Below are 18,603 nucleotides of genomic sequence, written 5' to 3'. Positions count from 1 at the left end.
TCCCTCTGCTTTGAATACATCATCTTAAGTGTTCTACTCTGCGGTTGTTTAGACAAGAAGGTGTAGAGCAACTCTTAATGTACCTTGAGCAAACAGACAGCCTTCCTGCCTGTGCTCACTACTACCTGTGTTTAATATTCCAAAAGCTCCTTCACAGAAATAAGAGCTAGATGGTCTCTGGTATCCTTTGTTTTTTTGGGCCAGACATGAGTGACATTTGAATGGCAGCAGTGTTAAAATAGTGGCAATAGGCCACTGCAGATGTTTACTCTCTGTGTTGTTGTGTTTTTTAAACCAACCATGCTAAGTTGTTCTTGGTATTTACCCACAGGCATCCAGGAGTTTCCAGAAAACATTAAGAACTGCAAAGTTCTAGCTGTGGTGGAAGCCAGTGTAAATCCTATTTCAAAGTATGTACAAGGCAGTCTTGCATACTTAGCCGCATTCGATGTGTAATGTGTGAATGTTTCTTTTTCGTCTGTGTAGTTAATCCAGCTGATTTCTGTTGCGTCTCTTTTCAGGCTCCCAGAAGGCTTCACCCAGCTTCTAAACCTGACACAGCTCTACCTGAATGATGCTTTTCTGGAGTTTCTTCCAGCCAGTTTTGGCAGGTATGTTTATTTAATTCATTAAGCAACCTACAGCAGTCTGATACTGACATGGTTGTAAGTTTCAAATTGATGAAAAAAACCAAGGCAACTGATTTGGGGCTTTTTTTCTTCTCAATTGAAACTCATCTCATCTGGAGATGGTAACAGGCCAACATTGTCTGTTAACCTGAAACTAAAAACTTTATTTTTTTTTAATCTAGAACTACCTCAAATACCTTTGTTGATTTAAAGCACAAAGTGATTGAACTTGAACTGTCACAGCCTTTCAGCTCTTTTGTGTCAAACCCAGATACTTAAAACTATTTGCACTTTTTTTTACACATGGCTAGATATTCTCCAGATTGACAAACATTAAGATACTTCTCAAAATATAAGTCTTAGAACTGATGTTTCAAAAGCTCTAAACGTAAAGTATTGATTATGGCCAAAGTAATTCTAATGGTTATTGGGGAAGCCCATGGTCTAGCAGGGGGAATTATTCTAACACACTGTAATTGAGTCCACTTGTAGATAACTTTGTCTGTCATCACAAGATTTACTTCCTTACCTTGATGGTTGATGAGATTGTTTCAATGACGTCGGCAATTAGTCATGCCATTATCATATGCTGTTTACTCAACAGTTCGTTTTGAGCCTTTTGATTACACAAAACATGTGATGTTGAGCAGCCCACGCATTGGAAAGCCTTGTAGGCCTGTTTCCTGTTTTACCATCAGCCTTCTTCTTCTTTCTATAGGGCAGTTTCACTTTACTTTAACTTTAGTTTTGTTCCAAGAAAGTTGAAAAGTCAATTATAAAGTACAACTAATCAGGTAGACACATAGAGAGGTTTCATAATCATTTATGATGAAATAAATGCGCTTTGTTTACTCATTTCCTTTGCTTCTTTGCTTCAGGTTGACTAAATTACAGATTTTGGAGTTGAGGGAGAACCAGTTAAAGGTGTTGCCAAAGTAAGTGGATTTGTTTCCATGTTTTTTTTTTTGTTTTCCATTTATTATTTATTCACACATGCAAACATGTGTATTCCAGCTTTGGCACTTTGCATCCTGAAGCCTGTCATTAATGTTTACCCTTGCTTCCTTTCTTCCTTTGCTTCCTCTCACAAAGCCTCTGCAGTGCACTCCATCCTGCCTGTTTGTTTCCTCACAGCTGTAGTATTGAATTCCCTTGTTATCTAACAGTGCCTTAAATTTGTTTTCTAGCCATGAATGATATTAAAGTCCTTCTGATATAGTAGTTATTTTTTTATCGTGTGAAAAGGTCACAGTGAACAAAAAACCCCATATGACCAATGGGAACTTAGGTCTTTTTTCTGTTTTTACTCCCGTTTCCTTATTAAATCATCCCATTTGATCTTCTTCCCTTTTCTCAGCTAATCCGTTTCCCCTGTTTGCCTAATGTGATCTTTCTTTTGCTGGCTGGCTTGCCTTTTGTTATCTCACTCAATTTTTTTTCTCCTATTTTCCACTGACCTGCTGGCAAGTCTTTGGTTGTACAGAGTGCAGTGTGGTTCAGTGCTAGTCGTTCCTGTCTTCTCACTGTGTTTATGTGACAGATGCCAGACCTGTTAAAGGCTGGAGTTCTGACAAAGAAAAGGACTAATGGTTGGGAAGGTTGCCAGAGCAACACACAAGCATTTCAGAGATGTAAACAGAAGTGTGCATGCACAAAGAGGCCGCAGCAGCCTTTTCAGAGCTTCCCAACAGACGGAACAGTCTCGCTCTCTCTCTCTTTCTTCTCTCACCCTCCTCTCCCCCCCCTCTCTAGCTTACGCATGCGTTAAATAAACCTGCTTCTTCTCTTTAAAGAACGCTTGTGTGTGTTCTCACAATTGAGGGTCAGGGCTTTTTTCCATGATGAACAAATCTTTTAGATAAGCCGGAGCAGCTCATTTTTCTGTGGCAGTCTCTCCAACTATGATGTGACAAAACTGGCCAATGTTCAAATACTTAACCCTGATTAATGCACTGAAAATCAGTTCCTCGGGGCTTTAACTATACTTATAATTTCAACCATATGTCTGACATTCTTCTTCAGTGAGGAGGACCTAAAAACAAAACAGACAGAATTATGTGTGGGCTTCTTCTACTTTCATCTCTGTATTGTCTCTCTTTAGGATAATGTTTCAGAACTAAATTATATCAAAAGATATTACAATGAGAGAAAGTCTGTTTCCCTGTTTTCAAAGCTCTGTGTAACATACTTGTGATATAGTCACTGTACTGTATTGTACTGTTTTGCTTCAGTCTCTTAAAGCTGCTATCACTGGAGCTCAACTGCCCTCAAAGGCATTTTGGCAGAAGACGTCTGTGATCGTAATGTATATGTGGTCGGTAACTAACCAATCATCAAAGTGGAAATGTGAAAGTGAAAGGGTTTCTTAAGACAAGATAAGAAAAGATGGCGCCCTACTGACATGTTGTAAATCTTACTGCTTAAATAAATGTTTTTTTTCTGATTGATCCTAATATTTATCCTAATATTTCAAATATAATACACTCTGTTTGTTCTTTGTGTCTACAGAAGCATGCAGAAGCTCACGCAGCTGGAGAGGTTGGACCTGGGCAGTAATGAGTTCACTGAAGTGGTGAGTATCTGTCAAGTCACTGCATTCATATCCAGGATAGTGACCCTCCACAGGCCTCACAATTTTTTTTCTCACAAAGACTCTGTTATTTTAAGGCTTTAGAAGTACAAGTGCTTATTAATTTTACAGTAAACTCTGTCTGATGAAAACAATTATGGTACTCACTCACGCATACTTTCAAATGACTTACATTGTCGTTCTCTCGTTTCCTTTGTAGCCTGAGGTGTTGGAGCAGCTCACTGGAATCAAGGAGTTGTGGATGGACGGGAACCGCCTGACATATTTACCTGGGGTATAATTTTCTGTCATTCTCCACCGTGCTTTCAGTCTCGGTTATGTCTCCAGATTATTTTCTGTGATTTTCAAACCACAGCTCCACTTAAATTTACATCAAACCGTTAACATCAGACTTGGAGCTCTGTCAAACCAGACCTGAAGGAGCTGCAGTTTAGAAAAGACTGTCTGGCTGCATGAACACAGTCAGACAATTTGGTGGAATTTTGCACACATTTCCGAAGTCATAAATGATCATTTATCATAGTGGCACCCGGCTTTCTTAGTAATAATGTGTTTGTTGTGTGTTTGTTTCTCAACTATACTTGGGGCAGTTGTTGTCAGCTTCTAAATTACAGCAAGCTTAGCTCAACAAATAAAAAACTGAATGACTTCTAAATTTTTCAAAAACCTAATTCAGCAACATATAATGTAAAGTTGACATATATTGATGACAGTTTCTACAATTAAGTAGCTGTTTTATAAGAACTCCAAAGGAGTTCCTATTTCACTCACAAAGCAGTGACTATAATAGCTCCACTGTCTGCTCTGGGCAGCTCCATGCATATTAATACTGCTAACTGTGCAAGGTTCTGCCATTTGTTTTACGTATACAATACTGCCGGACTGCTACCAAGTAAAGTAAAACTAAAAAGCTGCTTATTGAGCCTAATGCTAATTATCACAAACTTTATTTTAAAAAAAGAAGAAGAATTGGTGCACGGGAGTGTGTTCGGTCTACAGGCTGATTTTTACTGAACTCTGAGGTTTCTGGTTTTACCATTGATTTGCTAGTAATCCATCATTTACATTAATAAAGTTTTTTTTTTTTAATCTTTTTTTTCTCCTTCTGGTCTGCTCAGATGCTTGGAATGCTGAAACAGCTGGTTTACCTGGATGTGTCCAAAAACAACCTGGAGATGGTAGATGAGCAAATCTGTGGCTGTGAGAACCTGCAGGACCTTCTGCTCTCCAACAATGCTCTCACACAGCTGCCCGGCTCCATTGGTAACAGCAACAATATCAATTTAAAACTAAAAAATACTCAAGTTTAAGTATGAGGCCTTAGTGCTGCCTGGTTACAATGTATAATCTTTCCAAAACACTTGTCCTGCTAATGCGTATGATTGTCCAGGTTCACTGAAGAAACTGACTGCACTGAAAGTGGATGAGAACCAGCTGATGTACTTACCAGACTCTGTTGGAGGGTGAGTGTCGTTGCGGGGTAACCATCAATGAATTACTGTGTTTTATTTTTATTTCTACGTCATTTATTGTTTTGTTTTGTTTTGTTTTACTTGACGCCTCATTGACATTGAGAAGTGAATAGCAGCTAATCAGACAACAATAAATAGGATTTTTCTAAACCTGTTCTTTTGGTTAATAACAAGCGTGAGTGTGTTGTTCTACACGGGAAACTTGATCCTGATGAGCCTCCAGTGCAGCAGTGGCATTTTAATTCAGTCAGTGCTGCTTTCAAATTGGTACTTCTCGCAGCAGAAAGGTGAATCAGGCAGTCACCAATTGTTAGTTCATGGGGGACATCAGCCTCCATGTTATTCCAAATGTCTATTATTCAAAACAAAAACTAAAGTGCATTCAAATGAATCTGTCTAGCTGTGAATCATTAAGCTTCTGCAAGCATGGAAACAAATCAACATCAATTTGAAGTATAACTAAAATTAAATAAAATGTCAATTCAGTTCAGTGGTGAAAGTTAATTTAACATGATTATTGTAATTATTCGATCATTACAATACCTGTTCTACAGGTCAGACAAATGTAGCTCTCCTCAAAGCCCCAGCTGCAACTACTGACATTACGTCAGTTCAGTAGAGAGACGCTAGTTTTGTTATCAGATGCAACAATGAAGAACCTGCTTTATCATTTGTACACCTGTTCCATACACATGACAGAACGATCAGTACTCGAGTCAGTGACAGTTGTTTGTTGTTTCTTTTTTCTTATGAAACAAAGTACTTTTACCAACAACATCATAGAGAAGTCTGTTCTCTGCTCTTCTGTTTTTTGGATTTTAATTTCTTTTAACTTAAGGGCTGTAATGTGTACAGTATGGTAATTGATAATCGGTTTCTGCATTTCACAAAAAAGACATTAAGGTTACAAGACATGAGAAGGTTTTAAAAATGAAAATGGTGAAATACTTAGAGCAAACAGAGAAACATTTGGTAACACACCATGTAATCATATGCTGCGTAGAGATGGTGCTGATCACTTTCGGGGCCAGAAGTTGTGACACAGCGTTCTCTGTCTTAAAAATGCCGCTTAACGTGTTTAACTCCTCCAGGTCCTGTCCTGTGTAGATGTTGGTGTGCTGTAACTAAAATTTATGAATAATCTACATCCCCTATAATTACATCACAATGACGAGTTAGGAGTGCCTCCAGTCTGAGTGAGTTAACAAAGATGGGGGAAGACAAATAATAAAAAAAAAAAAAATCATAGCGTGTTCTTTTTTGCATAGCCTCAGCCACGTTTCACAGCTTTTTGAAGTTCCACGGCTGTCTGATACAGACGCTAGCCTAATTAATTCATCATTAATTTCGTCACTTCTCAGTCAGACAGACAGACTCTGAGGCTGCCTCAGGTTCCTCTCTCTCACAGTTGTTAGTGAAAAAATGTTAATTTGCAAGAACAAGAACAGGTTTATTTCTGCAGAGCAGGGTTTACTGTGCAGTTTTCATTTTTGTTTGAATAAAATATTAAATGTTATTTCATATTTTACATAAAGTCAATGCAAGCAAACCTATTTGAACTTTATTATATTTCCTAACCTCAGGAGAGTCATTCAGATGGTCTTTGAGGAGGCAGATCAATACCTCAGGAGAGTCATTCAGATGGTCTTTCAGATCAATGAGTGATATTTAAAATCACATTATTATCTGCAACAACAAGTTTAAATCATGGAAGCCCAGTTTTGGAATTTTCACACTCTGAATGTATAAGCCACAACTGAATTTCACAGAAGATTTGTGGAAACTCACTGAGAATATGTTTTTCTTTTTTTTCCCATCTTTCCTCTGTTATTGTTCGCCCTGTTAGCCTGACAAATCTGGAAGAGCTGGACTGCAGTTTCAATGAGATTGAAGCCTTGCCGTCCTCTGTGGGCCTGTGCATTGCCATGCGCACGTTTGCTGCTGATCACAACTTCCTTGCTCAACTTCCTCCAGAGGTCAGTGTGCACATCATTGCCCACCTGTCTATCTGTCTGTCTGTTTGTTCCAATGTGCTGAGACAGTGGCTGCTGTTGGTCTCTAACGTCTGGCTCCTCGCTCTCCTTTCATCTCAGATGGGAAACTGGAAGCACGCATCTGTGCTCTTCCTACATTCCAATAAGCTGGAGTTGCTGCCTGAGGAAATGGGTGAAATGCAAAGGCTCAAAGTCATTAATCTGAGCAACAACAAGTGAGTTTGAACAGACTGTGTTCAATGTCGATAACACACTCACGTCCTGGGTCTCATTGGTTTCAGAGGTTTTTTCTTGTTTTTGTTTGTTTTAATATTTAAATCTGTTCCAGGATATTGTCCTCGAGTTACAGGATGTTTTAAAAAAAATGTAGAAAATAAGCTATTCAACCAAGAGATGGGGAAATAATCTGTCACAATAATAATCACAGTTATTGTTAAGGCAGCTTCCTGCCTTTGCAAATTGGTAAAGTTCAAATAAAAAAAAAAATCTTGATTTCCTTTTTACCACACAGTCTGTAAAGTAGTCTGATGATCACAACAGGACGGTATATTCACTATGACAATAAAGTGACTGTTTTCATTCCTCTACAGGTTGAAGAATCTCCCTTACAATTTCACTAAACTGAACCAGATGACTGCGATGTGGCTGTCCGAAAACCAGGTGAGGTCTATTACTGTACATGTAAATCAAATGCTCGTAGGTTCACAGCAGGAGCTCATGTCTATGGGTTGATAAAGTGTTCTCTTGGGATTAATAGCAACAGGATCCGTGACCAACTACTTGAGTGACTGGCTCTAAATTAGCTTGGCCTGACCAAGTATCGCCCAGGAAAAAACATTAAAAATGGAGAGAACCACTCCAAAGACATTGGAGCCTACATGGCAAATGGCAATACGGGTCAAATGTGACGATGCCTTAAACTTTAAAGAATGAATTCACTAGGATCCAAATAAGTGACCTGACTGTTAGGGAATTTTACAGAGTAAACCTAATAATTTTTATAGCTCCGTTGGATAATATAGCAACAGCCTGTTAGATAAGGCAGATTATTTTCCTTTCTTTCATCCGTTTCTTTCTCTTTCTTTTTTTTCTAACTTTTTTTCCCTCGCATTTCTGTCTTTCATTCTTCGTTTCTTTTTTATTTCTTTTTTTCAGTCTTTTTGTATTTCCTATCTTTCTTCTTTGTGTCTTCGTCGTACAGGTGATGTACAGGAATGCTGGTGGTTAAAGTACTCGTGGGAATGTCTTTGTCTCGTCACATTGTATGTAAAGTGCATTACAGTCCTGCTGTCTTGTAGCAGTAATACCTTGTGTTGTAAAGTATTGTGTGAAGCTACAGATTTGGCACTTAGCTGGTAATGTGAAACACATTTTAATAAATTTTTCCCACAAAATTCCCCACAAAAAACCTTAAAAAGACCAGAGATCTGTTGTTTAAATTATCTGTAGTAAAAGGCGGGTAGCACAACACATGTTGTGGGAAGAAACACAACCCAGGAGAGGCAACAGGCCCATCAGCAGTCAAGAAACAAGGACACTGTTGGGCAGGTGCCACAGTAGTAACGTGGCCTGGGGGACACTGGTCTGCTCAAGGCTACTTCATTAGGAAATGGATGACAGGAAGAGGCATCAAGATATACTCGACTAAATACGTTCTTACAGCCAGAAGGACGGATAAGGATTGGAGGAGGAGACAAACATAGATTAAAGACAGCCCTATGAGCAGCATTAAACATTTTTAAGGACCATATTTGGCCATAGTTGATTTTCTGATTCAACAAGACACCGATTACTGTTTGACATATATTATTAACAATATTTTTAACTCCCAATTAAACCCATGACAAATACTAGACCTTTAAAAAATGTAATGTTTTTTTAATAAGGTATTAGTCATAAAAAATTACATAGTTTTTACACAATGTAATCTAAATAATTTAATTGCTACCATTTATGTTACCAGGGAGATGTTGCAGCACAAAAGCCTGTATGTAGTAAGTTACTTTAAAAGATGCAGAGGTGACGTGCACTTTTTTCATTTATTAATTAGTATTGATACTTTACGAGAGTAATCTATACTCAGTCGGCACTTGTGTGTCCATATATCTATGCCACATAATTGATACTCCCATGACTAGTCCTTACTGCTGCTGACTGCCTTCAAAGCCAAGTCAACAACTCTTTTGTTTTGTTTCCTACAGTCAAAACCTCTCATCCCTCTGCAAAAAGAAGAAGATCCAGAGACTCACAAAACTGTCCTGACCAACTACATGTTCCCCCAGCAAACCAGGACTGAAGACTGTGAGTACTGTGCATTAGAAACATAAATCCTTTATTTTAATGTTAGTTTATCAACCACCACCAGCAGTTAGACCAGACCAACTAGAGGTGACCTACAAGTGGCTTTGGGGTAATTGGTATGAGGTTTGTTGTATATTTTATGAGGGACCTGGTTACCTGAGACATGGTCTCCTTCTCTTGTCAAGCATCTGTTCGTTTAGGCTGGTTTCCAGTTGCACCAGGTGCTCACACTGACCTTCTTGCATCTTAGCGGTGGAGAACTATATGATTAAACTACAAACAGCCCTGCCATCATTAGTGGATCTTCTCAGCATCTGTGCATAGTATTTCATGAGGATTTATGATGATTCTCATGATGGTGCCAGTTAACTTCCTCATTAGTGTTTCCAGAAGATCTTTATCTGTGCCTCTGTAGGAGATTGTGTCCTGCTGCCAGTTTCCACATTTTATAAATTGATTTAAACTAGAGAACATAAACCAGATGATTTAATTTCATACGCAGAGCTTTGAATTTATTTGATTTATTTAATACTATTCAGTAGATTTTGTCTTCCACACATGGTTTAATCAACTAAATGTATTTTTAGGCAAATTTTAAAATTCCGCCTTCTGCCTTTTGTTGCAGACATCACCAACTCTGATTCTGAGAGCTTCAACCCAGCTCTGTGGGAGGAACAACGTAAGCACCGAGCTCAGGTGGCCTTTGAATGTGACGAGGATAAAGATGAGCGGGAGACACCACCAAGGGTAAACGCCACACCGTTAACATTGTTCATATAATTGTAAAATAAAAATAAACCCACTAAAACTCAACATTTCATCTTAACTCAAGTGTAATCTTGTTTTTTCTTTCCTCCAACTTGAAATGTGCTTGTTTGTCGGCAGGAGGGAAACCTGAAGCGCTACCCGACTCCATATCCGGACGAACTAAAGAACATGGTCAAGACGGCCCAGTCTGTGGCTCACAGACTGAAGGAGGATGAGTCAAGTGACGAGTCGGGCCGAGAGGCTAAACCAATTGAAAGGAATCACATTGGTGTCCAGGATGTGGGTGTAAAGGTCAGCTTTAGATCAGATCAAATTTATATAAGAGGTTATGAAAAAAAACAATATAAATAAACAAGATGGTTTATACTTCTTCACATAGCTCAGTTTAGAGCCTTTTATTTTCTACATTTAAATAAAGGAACATTGCTAAAGTAGAATCGAATGTTTTTTGTTCAGGTCATAGAGGCACCCTCCACCAATGGCACAATGTCAGACAATGAGACTGGAGTCTCTGCAGAAAACCCATCTGGACATGACTCAGAAGACACTTTGGACACATCTTACAGTTCTCAAAGAGTTCCACTGAAATCCTCAGAGGGCTCTGCTCTGAACCATGAGGACACACTAGAGGTTCATTAATATTAAACATTCCGCGTTGATGCTTTGTCTAAAAAAAAAACAAAACAACTATTTTACAAACTGGTTTTGTTTACGCTTAGGATTCTGAGGAGCTTTCGGATGAAGAGGAAGAGGAGATGAAAATCGCTGAGATGAGACCTCCTCTTATTGAGATATCTATCAACCAGCCTAAAGTAGTGACTTTAAGTAAAGACAAAAAAGGTAAAAGAGAAAGGGGGAGGAAAAAAAAGTGAATTTTCAAATTGTCATGCCACCATATACTGAACGTGTTTGTCTTCTGTAGATGATGGTAAAGACGCCGACTCTTTGCTGGATGACACAGTTGCCAACAGCAATCAAAACAACAGTAACTGTTCATCCCCATCGCGCATGTCTGACTCGGTGTCTTTGACCACTGACAGTAGTCAGGACAACTCTCTGTGCACCCCGGAGAGAGAAGCACAGATGCCTTTTCTCCCCAAAAGCCGGTGAGTGCTTATGATCCACAGCCCAGTTAAAAGAAAATAATTTCTTTAGGGTTCTTAGGGTTTTAATTTTCTTACGTCCTTGTATATTTCTTTTTAGACACGAGGATGAGAATATGAACCAGCCCAAGAACATCACCCCTCTCCTTCATAACGGAAACGGTTCTGAAACTTCTCTTCAGGCCCTTTTAAAAAGCCAGCAGTCGCCAACAGAAAAAATGGGAGACTACGACCTTTCCATGGAGGCCAGGTTGGCCTTCATCGAAAAGGGAATGAACAATGGTATGGAAGGGGGCTACACAAAGTGGGACCAGATTAACATGAATGTGTCCAAGCTCCCAAACAACAATGTGCTTCAGCTGGACCAGCTGGACAGATCTAAGAATGGTTCATTGGTGCAGGAGAACCTGGGCAGCAAGCAGGCTTTCAGCAATGACAACTTGGAGCATTTACAAAATGGAAACCAGCAGGTCGCTGACTGTATAAATAGTCTGGGGAACAGAAGCCAAGCAGTGAGAGCAGAGACATCTGCTGTGCATGTGGCCTCGACAGGCGTGACAGCCAGCAGCGACATGTCGCTGTCTCACAGCACAGAGGAGCTGTCTCCAGAGAAACGCTGCCCTCCTCCGCAGGTGGTGAAGTCCCACAGTGTCAGCAACATAGAAGCAGGAGGTTTGAAGCTCTACTCCTTTGATGGAGATGAAGAGGCTTTTGACCAAATGGCAATGGCAGTGACGACGGGACCTGGCCCGGCCTCAGGAGCTCAGGGCCAGAGTATAGTGAGGAGCAAGTCCGCTGGTCAGTTACTCAATGATCAGACTCTACAGGTCTACCCCAACTCCTCTGCATCTTCCTCAGACCTGCTGTCCTCGTCCAAGCCTCCTGTCAGCACCAGCAGATACCCGGCCTCATCCATCATGCCCATGGGCATCCATCCTCCTCAGTACAATGTACAGTACACGAGTAACGCCGTGCCAAAAGAGGGCCTTTGGGCTCAGAGGATGCCTATGGCCCCAGAGCACCAGGGCTACCTCCCCCCTCCTTCGCACTCACTAGCCAACACCAACTACTCCAATCGGAATCAGGCACCTCCTTACCCTCTACCACCGCAGCAATGGGGGCCTCCTATGGCTCCTAAACCCACTGGAGACATGTGGACGAAGGAGAGGCTCCTTTCTTCTAGCGGTCAGCTCCGCAGCAGCACGCTGCAGAGGCAAAGCAGCAGCTCATCCACAGCATCCATGGGTGACCCCAGGCGCATGCAGCTGCCCGAGGGTGAATACATGACATACAGGGACATACACACCCTTGCTAGGGGCCCGCTGGCAATGAGCCAAGCCATGCAGAGGCCCCTGTCGGCCCGCACTTACAGCATCGACGTTCCCGGAACATCCAGACCTGTGGCTGCACGGCCTCAGCCGCACGAACTTCCAGAGAGGACCATGTCTGTCTGTGACTTCAACTACCAGCACAGCAGCCCCAGCAAAAGACCCAACAACAGGGTGAAGTCCGAGCACTCGCTCCTGGACGGTCCAGCCCAGGTGTCAGGAGGCATTGGAGGAGGAAGGGTGCCAGTTGACTGGAGAGACCAGGTGATGCGTCACATCGAGGCCAAGAAATTGGAAAAGGTGAATTAATCTGATATGATGTTTTCAGTTTTCTAAATGTTTTTGAGATTTTTGTCATGTGTCAAAAAATGAGACAATGGGCTGAGGCTCGTGTCCAAATGTTACTGGTTGCTCTGTTTGGTTTCCACAAAAAAGACTCTACTATTGTATCTGGTTGTATTTGTCCTGATTGTCATTCTTCTCTGGTGAATTTTTGCATGGCCACCATCCACATGTGCTTCGGTGCTGGCTGCACCGTGTTGTCCATGTGTTCAGAATGCACTGTCTCGGTCCTATAATTCCCATAATGCTCCGCTGAGCTGGTCTCCCTACCGCAGCTGTAGGGACATGCATGCCAGCCATGGTTCTCTGGTCTTTAATGTCCCAGAGGGACAGTCCTCTGCATCAGTGAGCGTCAGTGTGAGTACTGAGAAGTAGTTAGTACATAGAAAATCATCCTGAGCCACAGGCTTCAGTCTGTGCTAGTTTCACATCCTCCAGAAGATAGACAAAAAAAATATGTTTCTTCCTCTCCTTGCTGATGGAACTAGATCACTGAAACTGATCAGAACCTCACTACTAATCAACCTTTGTCAGAAAAGTCACATTAAAGACACAGTCTCTAAAACTATGTGTTCTGACATCCACTAACCATTTAGATGACACATTTTTGTCTTTTTTTTTTTAGAGAGATATTTTTATTAAAGAGTGAGAAATAAATCTGACACCTGCTGGAGTTGTGTCAATTGCATATGTGGGTTTTTTTGGAAGAAAAAAACACTTTGAACTACGGGGTGAGGAGGGGGTTAAGGGTTTTTTGTGAATGTCACACAGTTATGTAATGTAATGTAATGACAGTTGCCATGCATCAGTACTTCACTCACTATCCTCGCTGCAGCCTTTGAATCACTACGGTGTAAGATGTTCTCATTTCTCTGTGTAGGAATGCAGACTGTGTTTGTGAGCAGGTAGAAATCATCTGAAGGATCTGAAGCAGGGGTGTCCACACTTTATTAACTTAGGAGCTACTTTTCAAATGACCAGACAGAAGTGATCTACCTACAGATAATATATACTTTATATATACATGATGTGTTGATGAAATAGTTGCAGCTGTATGGCATAATATGACCTAATATGTTTTGATAATATATTCCTAAAGATTTAATCTGAAAAAAAAAAATAATTGCACAATTAATCTACACCTCTGATCTATAGGTTGGGAAGAATTTTAAATTTTATGTATGAAAAAAATCCCTTTGCGATTCTTTAATGTTTTATTTAAATATCCTCTCTTTAACATCAGAAACGCAGCAGAACCCACACATACATTTACACACAAATACACACAGACATGAAATTACTATTTCTGGTATTGCAAGGAACTTTTTGTTTCATCCTTTAATTAAAACAATGACAAAAATTTGATTTCCAACACTAACTTTTAACATTATCAAACTTACAAGGTTATAGAGTCATTACTTTAACAGCCTATGTCTAACAAACCCATCCTTTCCATTCCTTGAGTTACACTTTGTTATCCAGCTGAAATGTTTACGTAGCTTTCCTCACACTTTTAAGCTTGTTTGTGACTCCCCTAAAGTGCTCTGGCGCCCCCGTGAGGAGAAGCAGCCCACAACCTTGCACCAAACTTTGTTTTTAACATCCTTGATTAATGTCTAACATGCAGCTCAACAACAGCCCAACACGTTGTTTGTCACTAGGTTTTAGTCAGTAACCTGTAAATGCCTTTCATTTCAGGATGATCTGTACGGTCCCCCAGGACAACAAGGATACATTGACCCTCACAGAAAAGTAGGTGACTGAATGAAGATCTTTTAAAAAATTGCATAATTTATTGATATGCAGCTTTTTGTTGATGCCAATAAAATGTGTTTAAACATGTTTAATTATTGTGTGATTGTGTCACAGGTGCCTTTGATGAACGGTCAAATGGGCACTTCTGCTCGTCCTCAGATGACCCAGGTGCCCATGGCCCGTCACCCTTCCAGAGAGCAGCTGATTGATTACTTGATGCTTAAAGTCTCCCAACAGCCCCAAGGCCCTACCCGAGGCTCCCATGATGCAGTGCAGCAAGAGGTAAAAGGAAAAATGTTTTTTTTTGTCATATCTATTCAGTTTAATAAGGATCGAACAGCAAGAATATCAGCAGTTTGTGTGTGTTGTGTGGGTGGGTGGGTGATAGGTTTTTGGGATGTGAAATTGGTGACGTACATGCAAGTGAAAGTATGTTGCTGTGTTTCAGATCCGTGTAAAGGTGGAGAAGAATCCAGAACTGGGTTTCAGTATATCAGGAGGAGTGGGAGGTCGAGGAAACCCCTTTCATCCAGATGACAATGTACAGTCACACCAAAGATTGTAGTTTTCTGATTGTAGCTCTGTTGACTTGTCTTATTTGTTTGACATTTTTTGGATGTTTTTTTTTCTTCCAGGGTATATTTGTGACAAGAGTCCAACCTGAAGGACCTGCCTCAAAGATTCTGCAGCCTGGAGACAAAATTATTCAGGTATTTTTCGTCAGTTGTCTGTACAACATATCAATCAGTACTATAGAATTCTGCAGGGATTTTAACCAGGCTTTTGTCATCTTATTTCCAGGCAAACGGATACAGCTTTGTGAATATTGACCATGGGAACGCTGTTTCCCTGCTGAAGACATTTCCAAACACTGTGGATATGATTATCATGAGAGATATTCAAGCATAGACTCCACTGACACTGCCCTCTGGAGAAAGGAGGGTGAGGAGAGAGGGAGACAAACAGTTGTGTTCACTTGTATTTTTTTATGCACAGAAGAGGCTGATGTGTTGACACCTGCGTGGACTATTTATACGTCACAACTTTGGTTAAAATTGGGGAAAACCACTGAATATAGTGGATACAAGTGGGAGAGAAGCAAACATCAAGTACGATTCCTCAAAAGGCCATCACTGTGGTATCTATATATTTTTATACAAAAGAAGCTGAAGATGCTCTGATGCAAATAATTACTGTGGTCTTTGTACAGATCATTTTTTAAGTCTGAAACTCATGATTCATTTATCTCTTCTTGTTGTGGATATACTTAAATCAACCACTAGAGGGGGACAAAAATCCCTCTCTCCTGTCATCCACTCTGACCTTATTTTTAATTTAAAAAGTTTAAACTTGTTTTTGGTCTGCCCAGTGATCTGTAAACGGAGGACAGTGTTATGTGCTTTCCGTGTGGAGACGAATGTAGAACAAGATGGAGTTCAGAATCGATGTTTTGATTTTATTTTTTTTTCTTTTCCTCTTCTGGTGAGATCGAAGAGTGAAGAGGAAACCATCACCGTTTGGCTTCCATAAACCTCTTCCTAACCATACTCCATCGTGCATCCATCTGCCCTCAGTTCATCTCACATCTTCTAACAAAAGCAGCTCAACTGACCTGACCTGACAACCACTGGTGCTGTATGGAAGCAAAAATCATGGCTCTCACTGTGCATGTGATCAGTTGGAGAAACTGTGAAATTGAACTGAAAATCAAACATAAGCTCAACAAGAAAGAAAATGAAAGTGCATCATTGAGGATTTAGATCTTCCTTCATCTGCTCTGCTTCTTTGAGGTTTTCGACTAACCTTCGGGTATTTTGGGAAATCAACCTCATTCTGGCAGATTGTTTGATGGGATCGGAGCTAATGGCTTGTTTCACTCAAAGTTGTCAGAGAAGAGGTCGAGAAACAATCTCATAATGGACTCTATGCTAACCTCTTTCTAGACTAAGAGCTGTCAGAATGTCTTTCATAACCTGTCGAAATGTGTTGCTTACACATGTGGACTAGATTACACGTGGACTCTGTAGGTACAGAACTACAGATTTTTGGTACCTTCTAGTCAAAACCAGTCTATCATTTCCCAGTTTCCAGTCTTTATGGTAAGCTATGCTAACAAGCTACCAGCTGGAGTCCATCAGAATCTAAAAAAGGCCCCCTGCATTTCCCTTCATGAAAACTTGGACATTAGAAGTGGGTTTTTGCTAGTTAACCAAAGCAAGTGTAGCAGTAAAGGACTGGAGGCAAAAGCAGGAGTCAAACTGAAGACGGACGTCGGAACAGGTCAAAGTTTTACATGTTTTATTTTTAAAGGGCTTCATCTTTCAGAAACGCAGCAGCTGATGGTGGGTTTTTATTGCAGTTTCATTTTGTAAATGGGATAGAGACCACAGTTTGCCTTTTTTTAGCCTATACATGTGTTTCGATCACACTTTTTACTCGTACATCAGTATCTGTTTTTCCCCCTTCCCTCTACATCGTATAGAATTTGAAGAATCAAGTTGGTAAGTGCCATAGACCTTGAACTGTTTTGAATAGGGGAGGAGTTTTCACCCCGGACCTTGAGCAATATTCACATTTCCACCAGTAAATTTCCAGCATAATTGCTTAAAAGCAATACAAGAGCGTTTCTGTTCAACCATGAAACTATTTGGTTTTATCTTATAACAACTTTTACTAAACCCTGATGATTTTACGTGATTTTTTTTTATAAGGCAAAGAAAATAATTTTGTAATGAAACAGCACAGTAAATGAGTAGGTTGTGCTAGAAACAAGCAGTTAACTGAATTGTTGTATTTGTATGAGCTGAAGTGATCTGCTTACATTGTAAAAAAAATGTGGCAACAACAGCAAAAGTATAATTTGACTGTTGAAAGAAGCATGTGTTTTTAAAGGCAGCATAGGTAATGTTATGAGCAACTGTGAGTTTAATGAAATCAGCTGCTACTGGGATGGTCAAAAATCATAGATTGACATCTTTAATTATTTCAGCAGTACATTTTTAATTTTGTACAGAAAATCTTAGATTGATTTTACTTTAAATATCACCCCATTCAAACTTTGCTTTAAAAAATCCCCAATTCAAAGTCAAAATTTAATTTTCTTTTTCACATGAAATGTTGTTTCACACAGATGAGCTGTTTTTCGTAATGTTTGTTTGAATTTCATTTGTGATTTTCGTTGACTTTTTAAAGAGTAGATGATGAAAACTTCTGGGGTAATGGTCACTTTATATATTGATGGCTGAGACATACAGTGTGACAGTGTAGACAATCTGGTTCATCAGTCAAGTCACATCTCTCTGTTCATTCACGTTGGTCTGTTTCTTATGCACTCTCTTACTGTTCTTATTTATTTAGCAACCTTCTGTGGACTTTAAGACCTTACTAATCAAATTGTAAATACTCTTAAAAATTGATGATAAATGGCATTAGTGACTTGCGATTGTAAAACCAGCAATAAATTGCAATGCAGAGGCATCCATTTTGATGTATAGCTAGTAATTTTTAAGGTTTCTCTTGAAACCGCCACAGTGAAATGATTGATATGCATTTATCCAACATTCCAGATTTTGTATATAAATAAATACCTGTTTCTGAAGTAACCTGTGGAGAAATAAACTAATGCTCTGTAATGAGGACTATTCTCTATTGCATACATTGTACTTACTCTATTGTATAATTGTTCTTCATAGCCTCATATATGTCTGTTTTATTGTTTATAAATTTTAAGTCAGAGACAACCTTGATTCTATGCTATTGCTAACATCAGTGACTGTAACTGATAGCAACGTGTCATGTTTCTGTGTCACCACAGTGGGGCACTCATTCAATAGAATTTGCTCTATGCCTGTAGCAGTGGCGTTGCAACGTAGAGGGCTTACATTCGCATGATTTCAAGGCGGAGGTTCAGTAGCAAGTTAGGTAGAGGAGACAACAATATAAACGAAAATACGGTCATTTTTGTGTGGGGTTCTTAGAGATGATAAACAGTCATTTCAAATTTCTGTCTGCGTATAGAAAACGGGAACAGCAGCAGCTCAAACTGGAGCTAAATTGACTTAAATATATGTATTACAAGTAACAGAAATTATGCATTACGTTGTGCTGAATTGCAGTTTAAAACAAAAAGTTGTTTATGTAGCTACTTGGTTTATAAAAACTACATAAATACATTACTAAAAGTAGAAAAACCAAAACATTAATTATTATTAAATATTAGCAGTGCAATGAATTGAAGGTCATCCAGTGTGTCAACAGGAGAACAAGAAGACAGTGAAACATGACAACATGGTAGGTGCTCTAAGCATGGCACCGTCCACAC

The 18,603-nt window shown here is 39.8% G+C and overlaps 1 protein-coding gene across 3 annotated transcripts in view; it reads left to right on the top strand.

Moving 5' to 3' along the window:
* The window catches only part of erbin (erbb2 interacting protein), a 35,539-nt gene extending 17,619 nt beyond the window's left edge, over positions 1-17,920 (top strand). Inside the window, exons 5-27 of one of the 3 annotated variants that reach the window (XM_025062150.1) lie at positions 332-410; positions 522-611; positions 1,508-1,564; positions 3,138-3,201; positions 3,419-3,493; positions 4,338-4,482; positions 4,610-4,682; positions 6,538-6,667; positions 6,785-6,900; positions 7,276-7,345; positions 8,887-8,986; positions 9,612-9,733; positions 9,872-10,045; positions 10,211-10,384; positions 10,474-10,594; positions 10,677-10,860; positions 10,958-12,485; positions 12,741-12,878; positions 14,226-14,279; positions 14,397-14,564; positions 14,731-14,823; positions 14,918-14,992; positions 15,084-17,920. In XM_025062150.1, coding sequence (XP_024917918.1) covers positions 332-410; positions 522-611; positions 1,508-1,564; positions 3,138-3,201; positions 3,419-3,493; positions 4,338-4,482; positions 4,610-4,682; positions 6,538-6,667; positions 6,785-6,900; positions 7,276-7,345; positions 8,887-8,986; positions 9,612-9,733; positions 9,872-10,045; positions 10,211-10,384; positions 10,474-10,594; positions 10,677-10,860; positions 10,958-12,485; positions 12,741-12,878; positions 14,226-14,279; positions 14,397-14,564; positions 14,731-14,823; positions 14,918-14,992; positions 15,084-15,191 — 3,938 coding nt within the window. In that variant the 3' untranslated portion in view covers positions 15,192-17,920. The remainder of the gene's footprint in view (positions 1-331; positions 411-521; positions 612-1,507; positions 1,565-3,137; positions 3,202-3,418; positions 3,494-4,337; positions 4,483-4,609; positions 4,683-6,537; positions 6,668-6,784; positions 6,901-7,275; positions 7,346-8,886; positions 8,987-9,611; positions 9,734-9,871; positions 10,046-10,210; positions 10,385-10,473; positions 10,595-10,676; positions 10,861-10,957; positions 12,486-12,740; positions 12,879-14,225; positions 14,280-14,396; positions 14,565-14,730; positions 14,824-14,917; positions 14,993-15,083) is intronic. The other 2 variants (XM_025062149.1, XM_008325741.3) reach the window with 2 other exon arrangements.
* The last annotated feature ends 683 nt before the right edge of the window (positions 17,921-18,603 follow it).

Source organism: Cynoglossus semilaevis, chromosome 14 (genome assembly GCF_000523025.1).
Source record: "Cynoglossus semilaevis isolate Cse_v1.0 chromosome 14, Cse_v1.0, whole genome shotgun sequence".
NCBI classification, from domain to species: domain Eukaryota; kingdom Metazoa; phylum Chordata; class Actinopteri; order Pleuronectiformes; family Cynoglossidae; genus Cynoglossus; species Cynoglossus semilaevis.
This window is presented reverse-complemented; position numbering and strand designations above follow the sequence as displayed.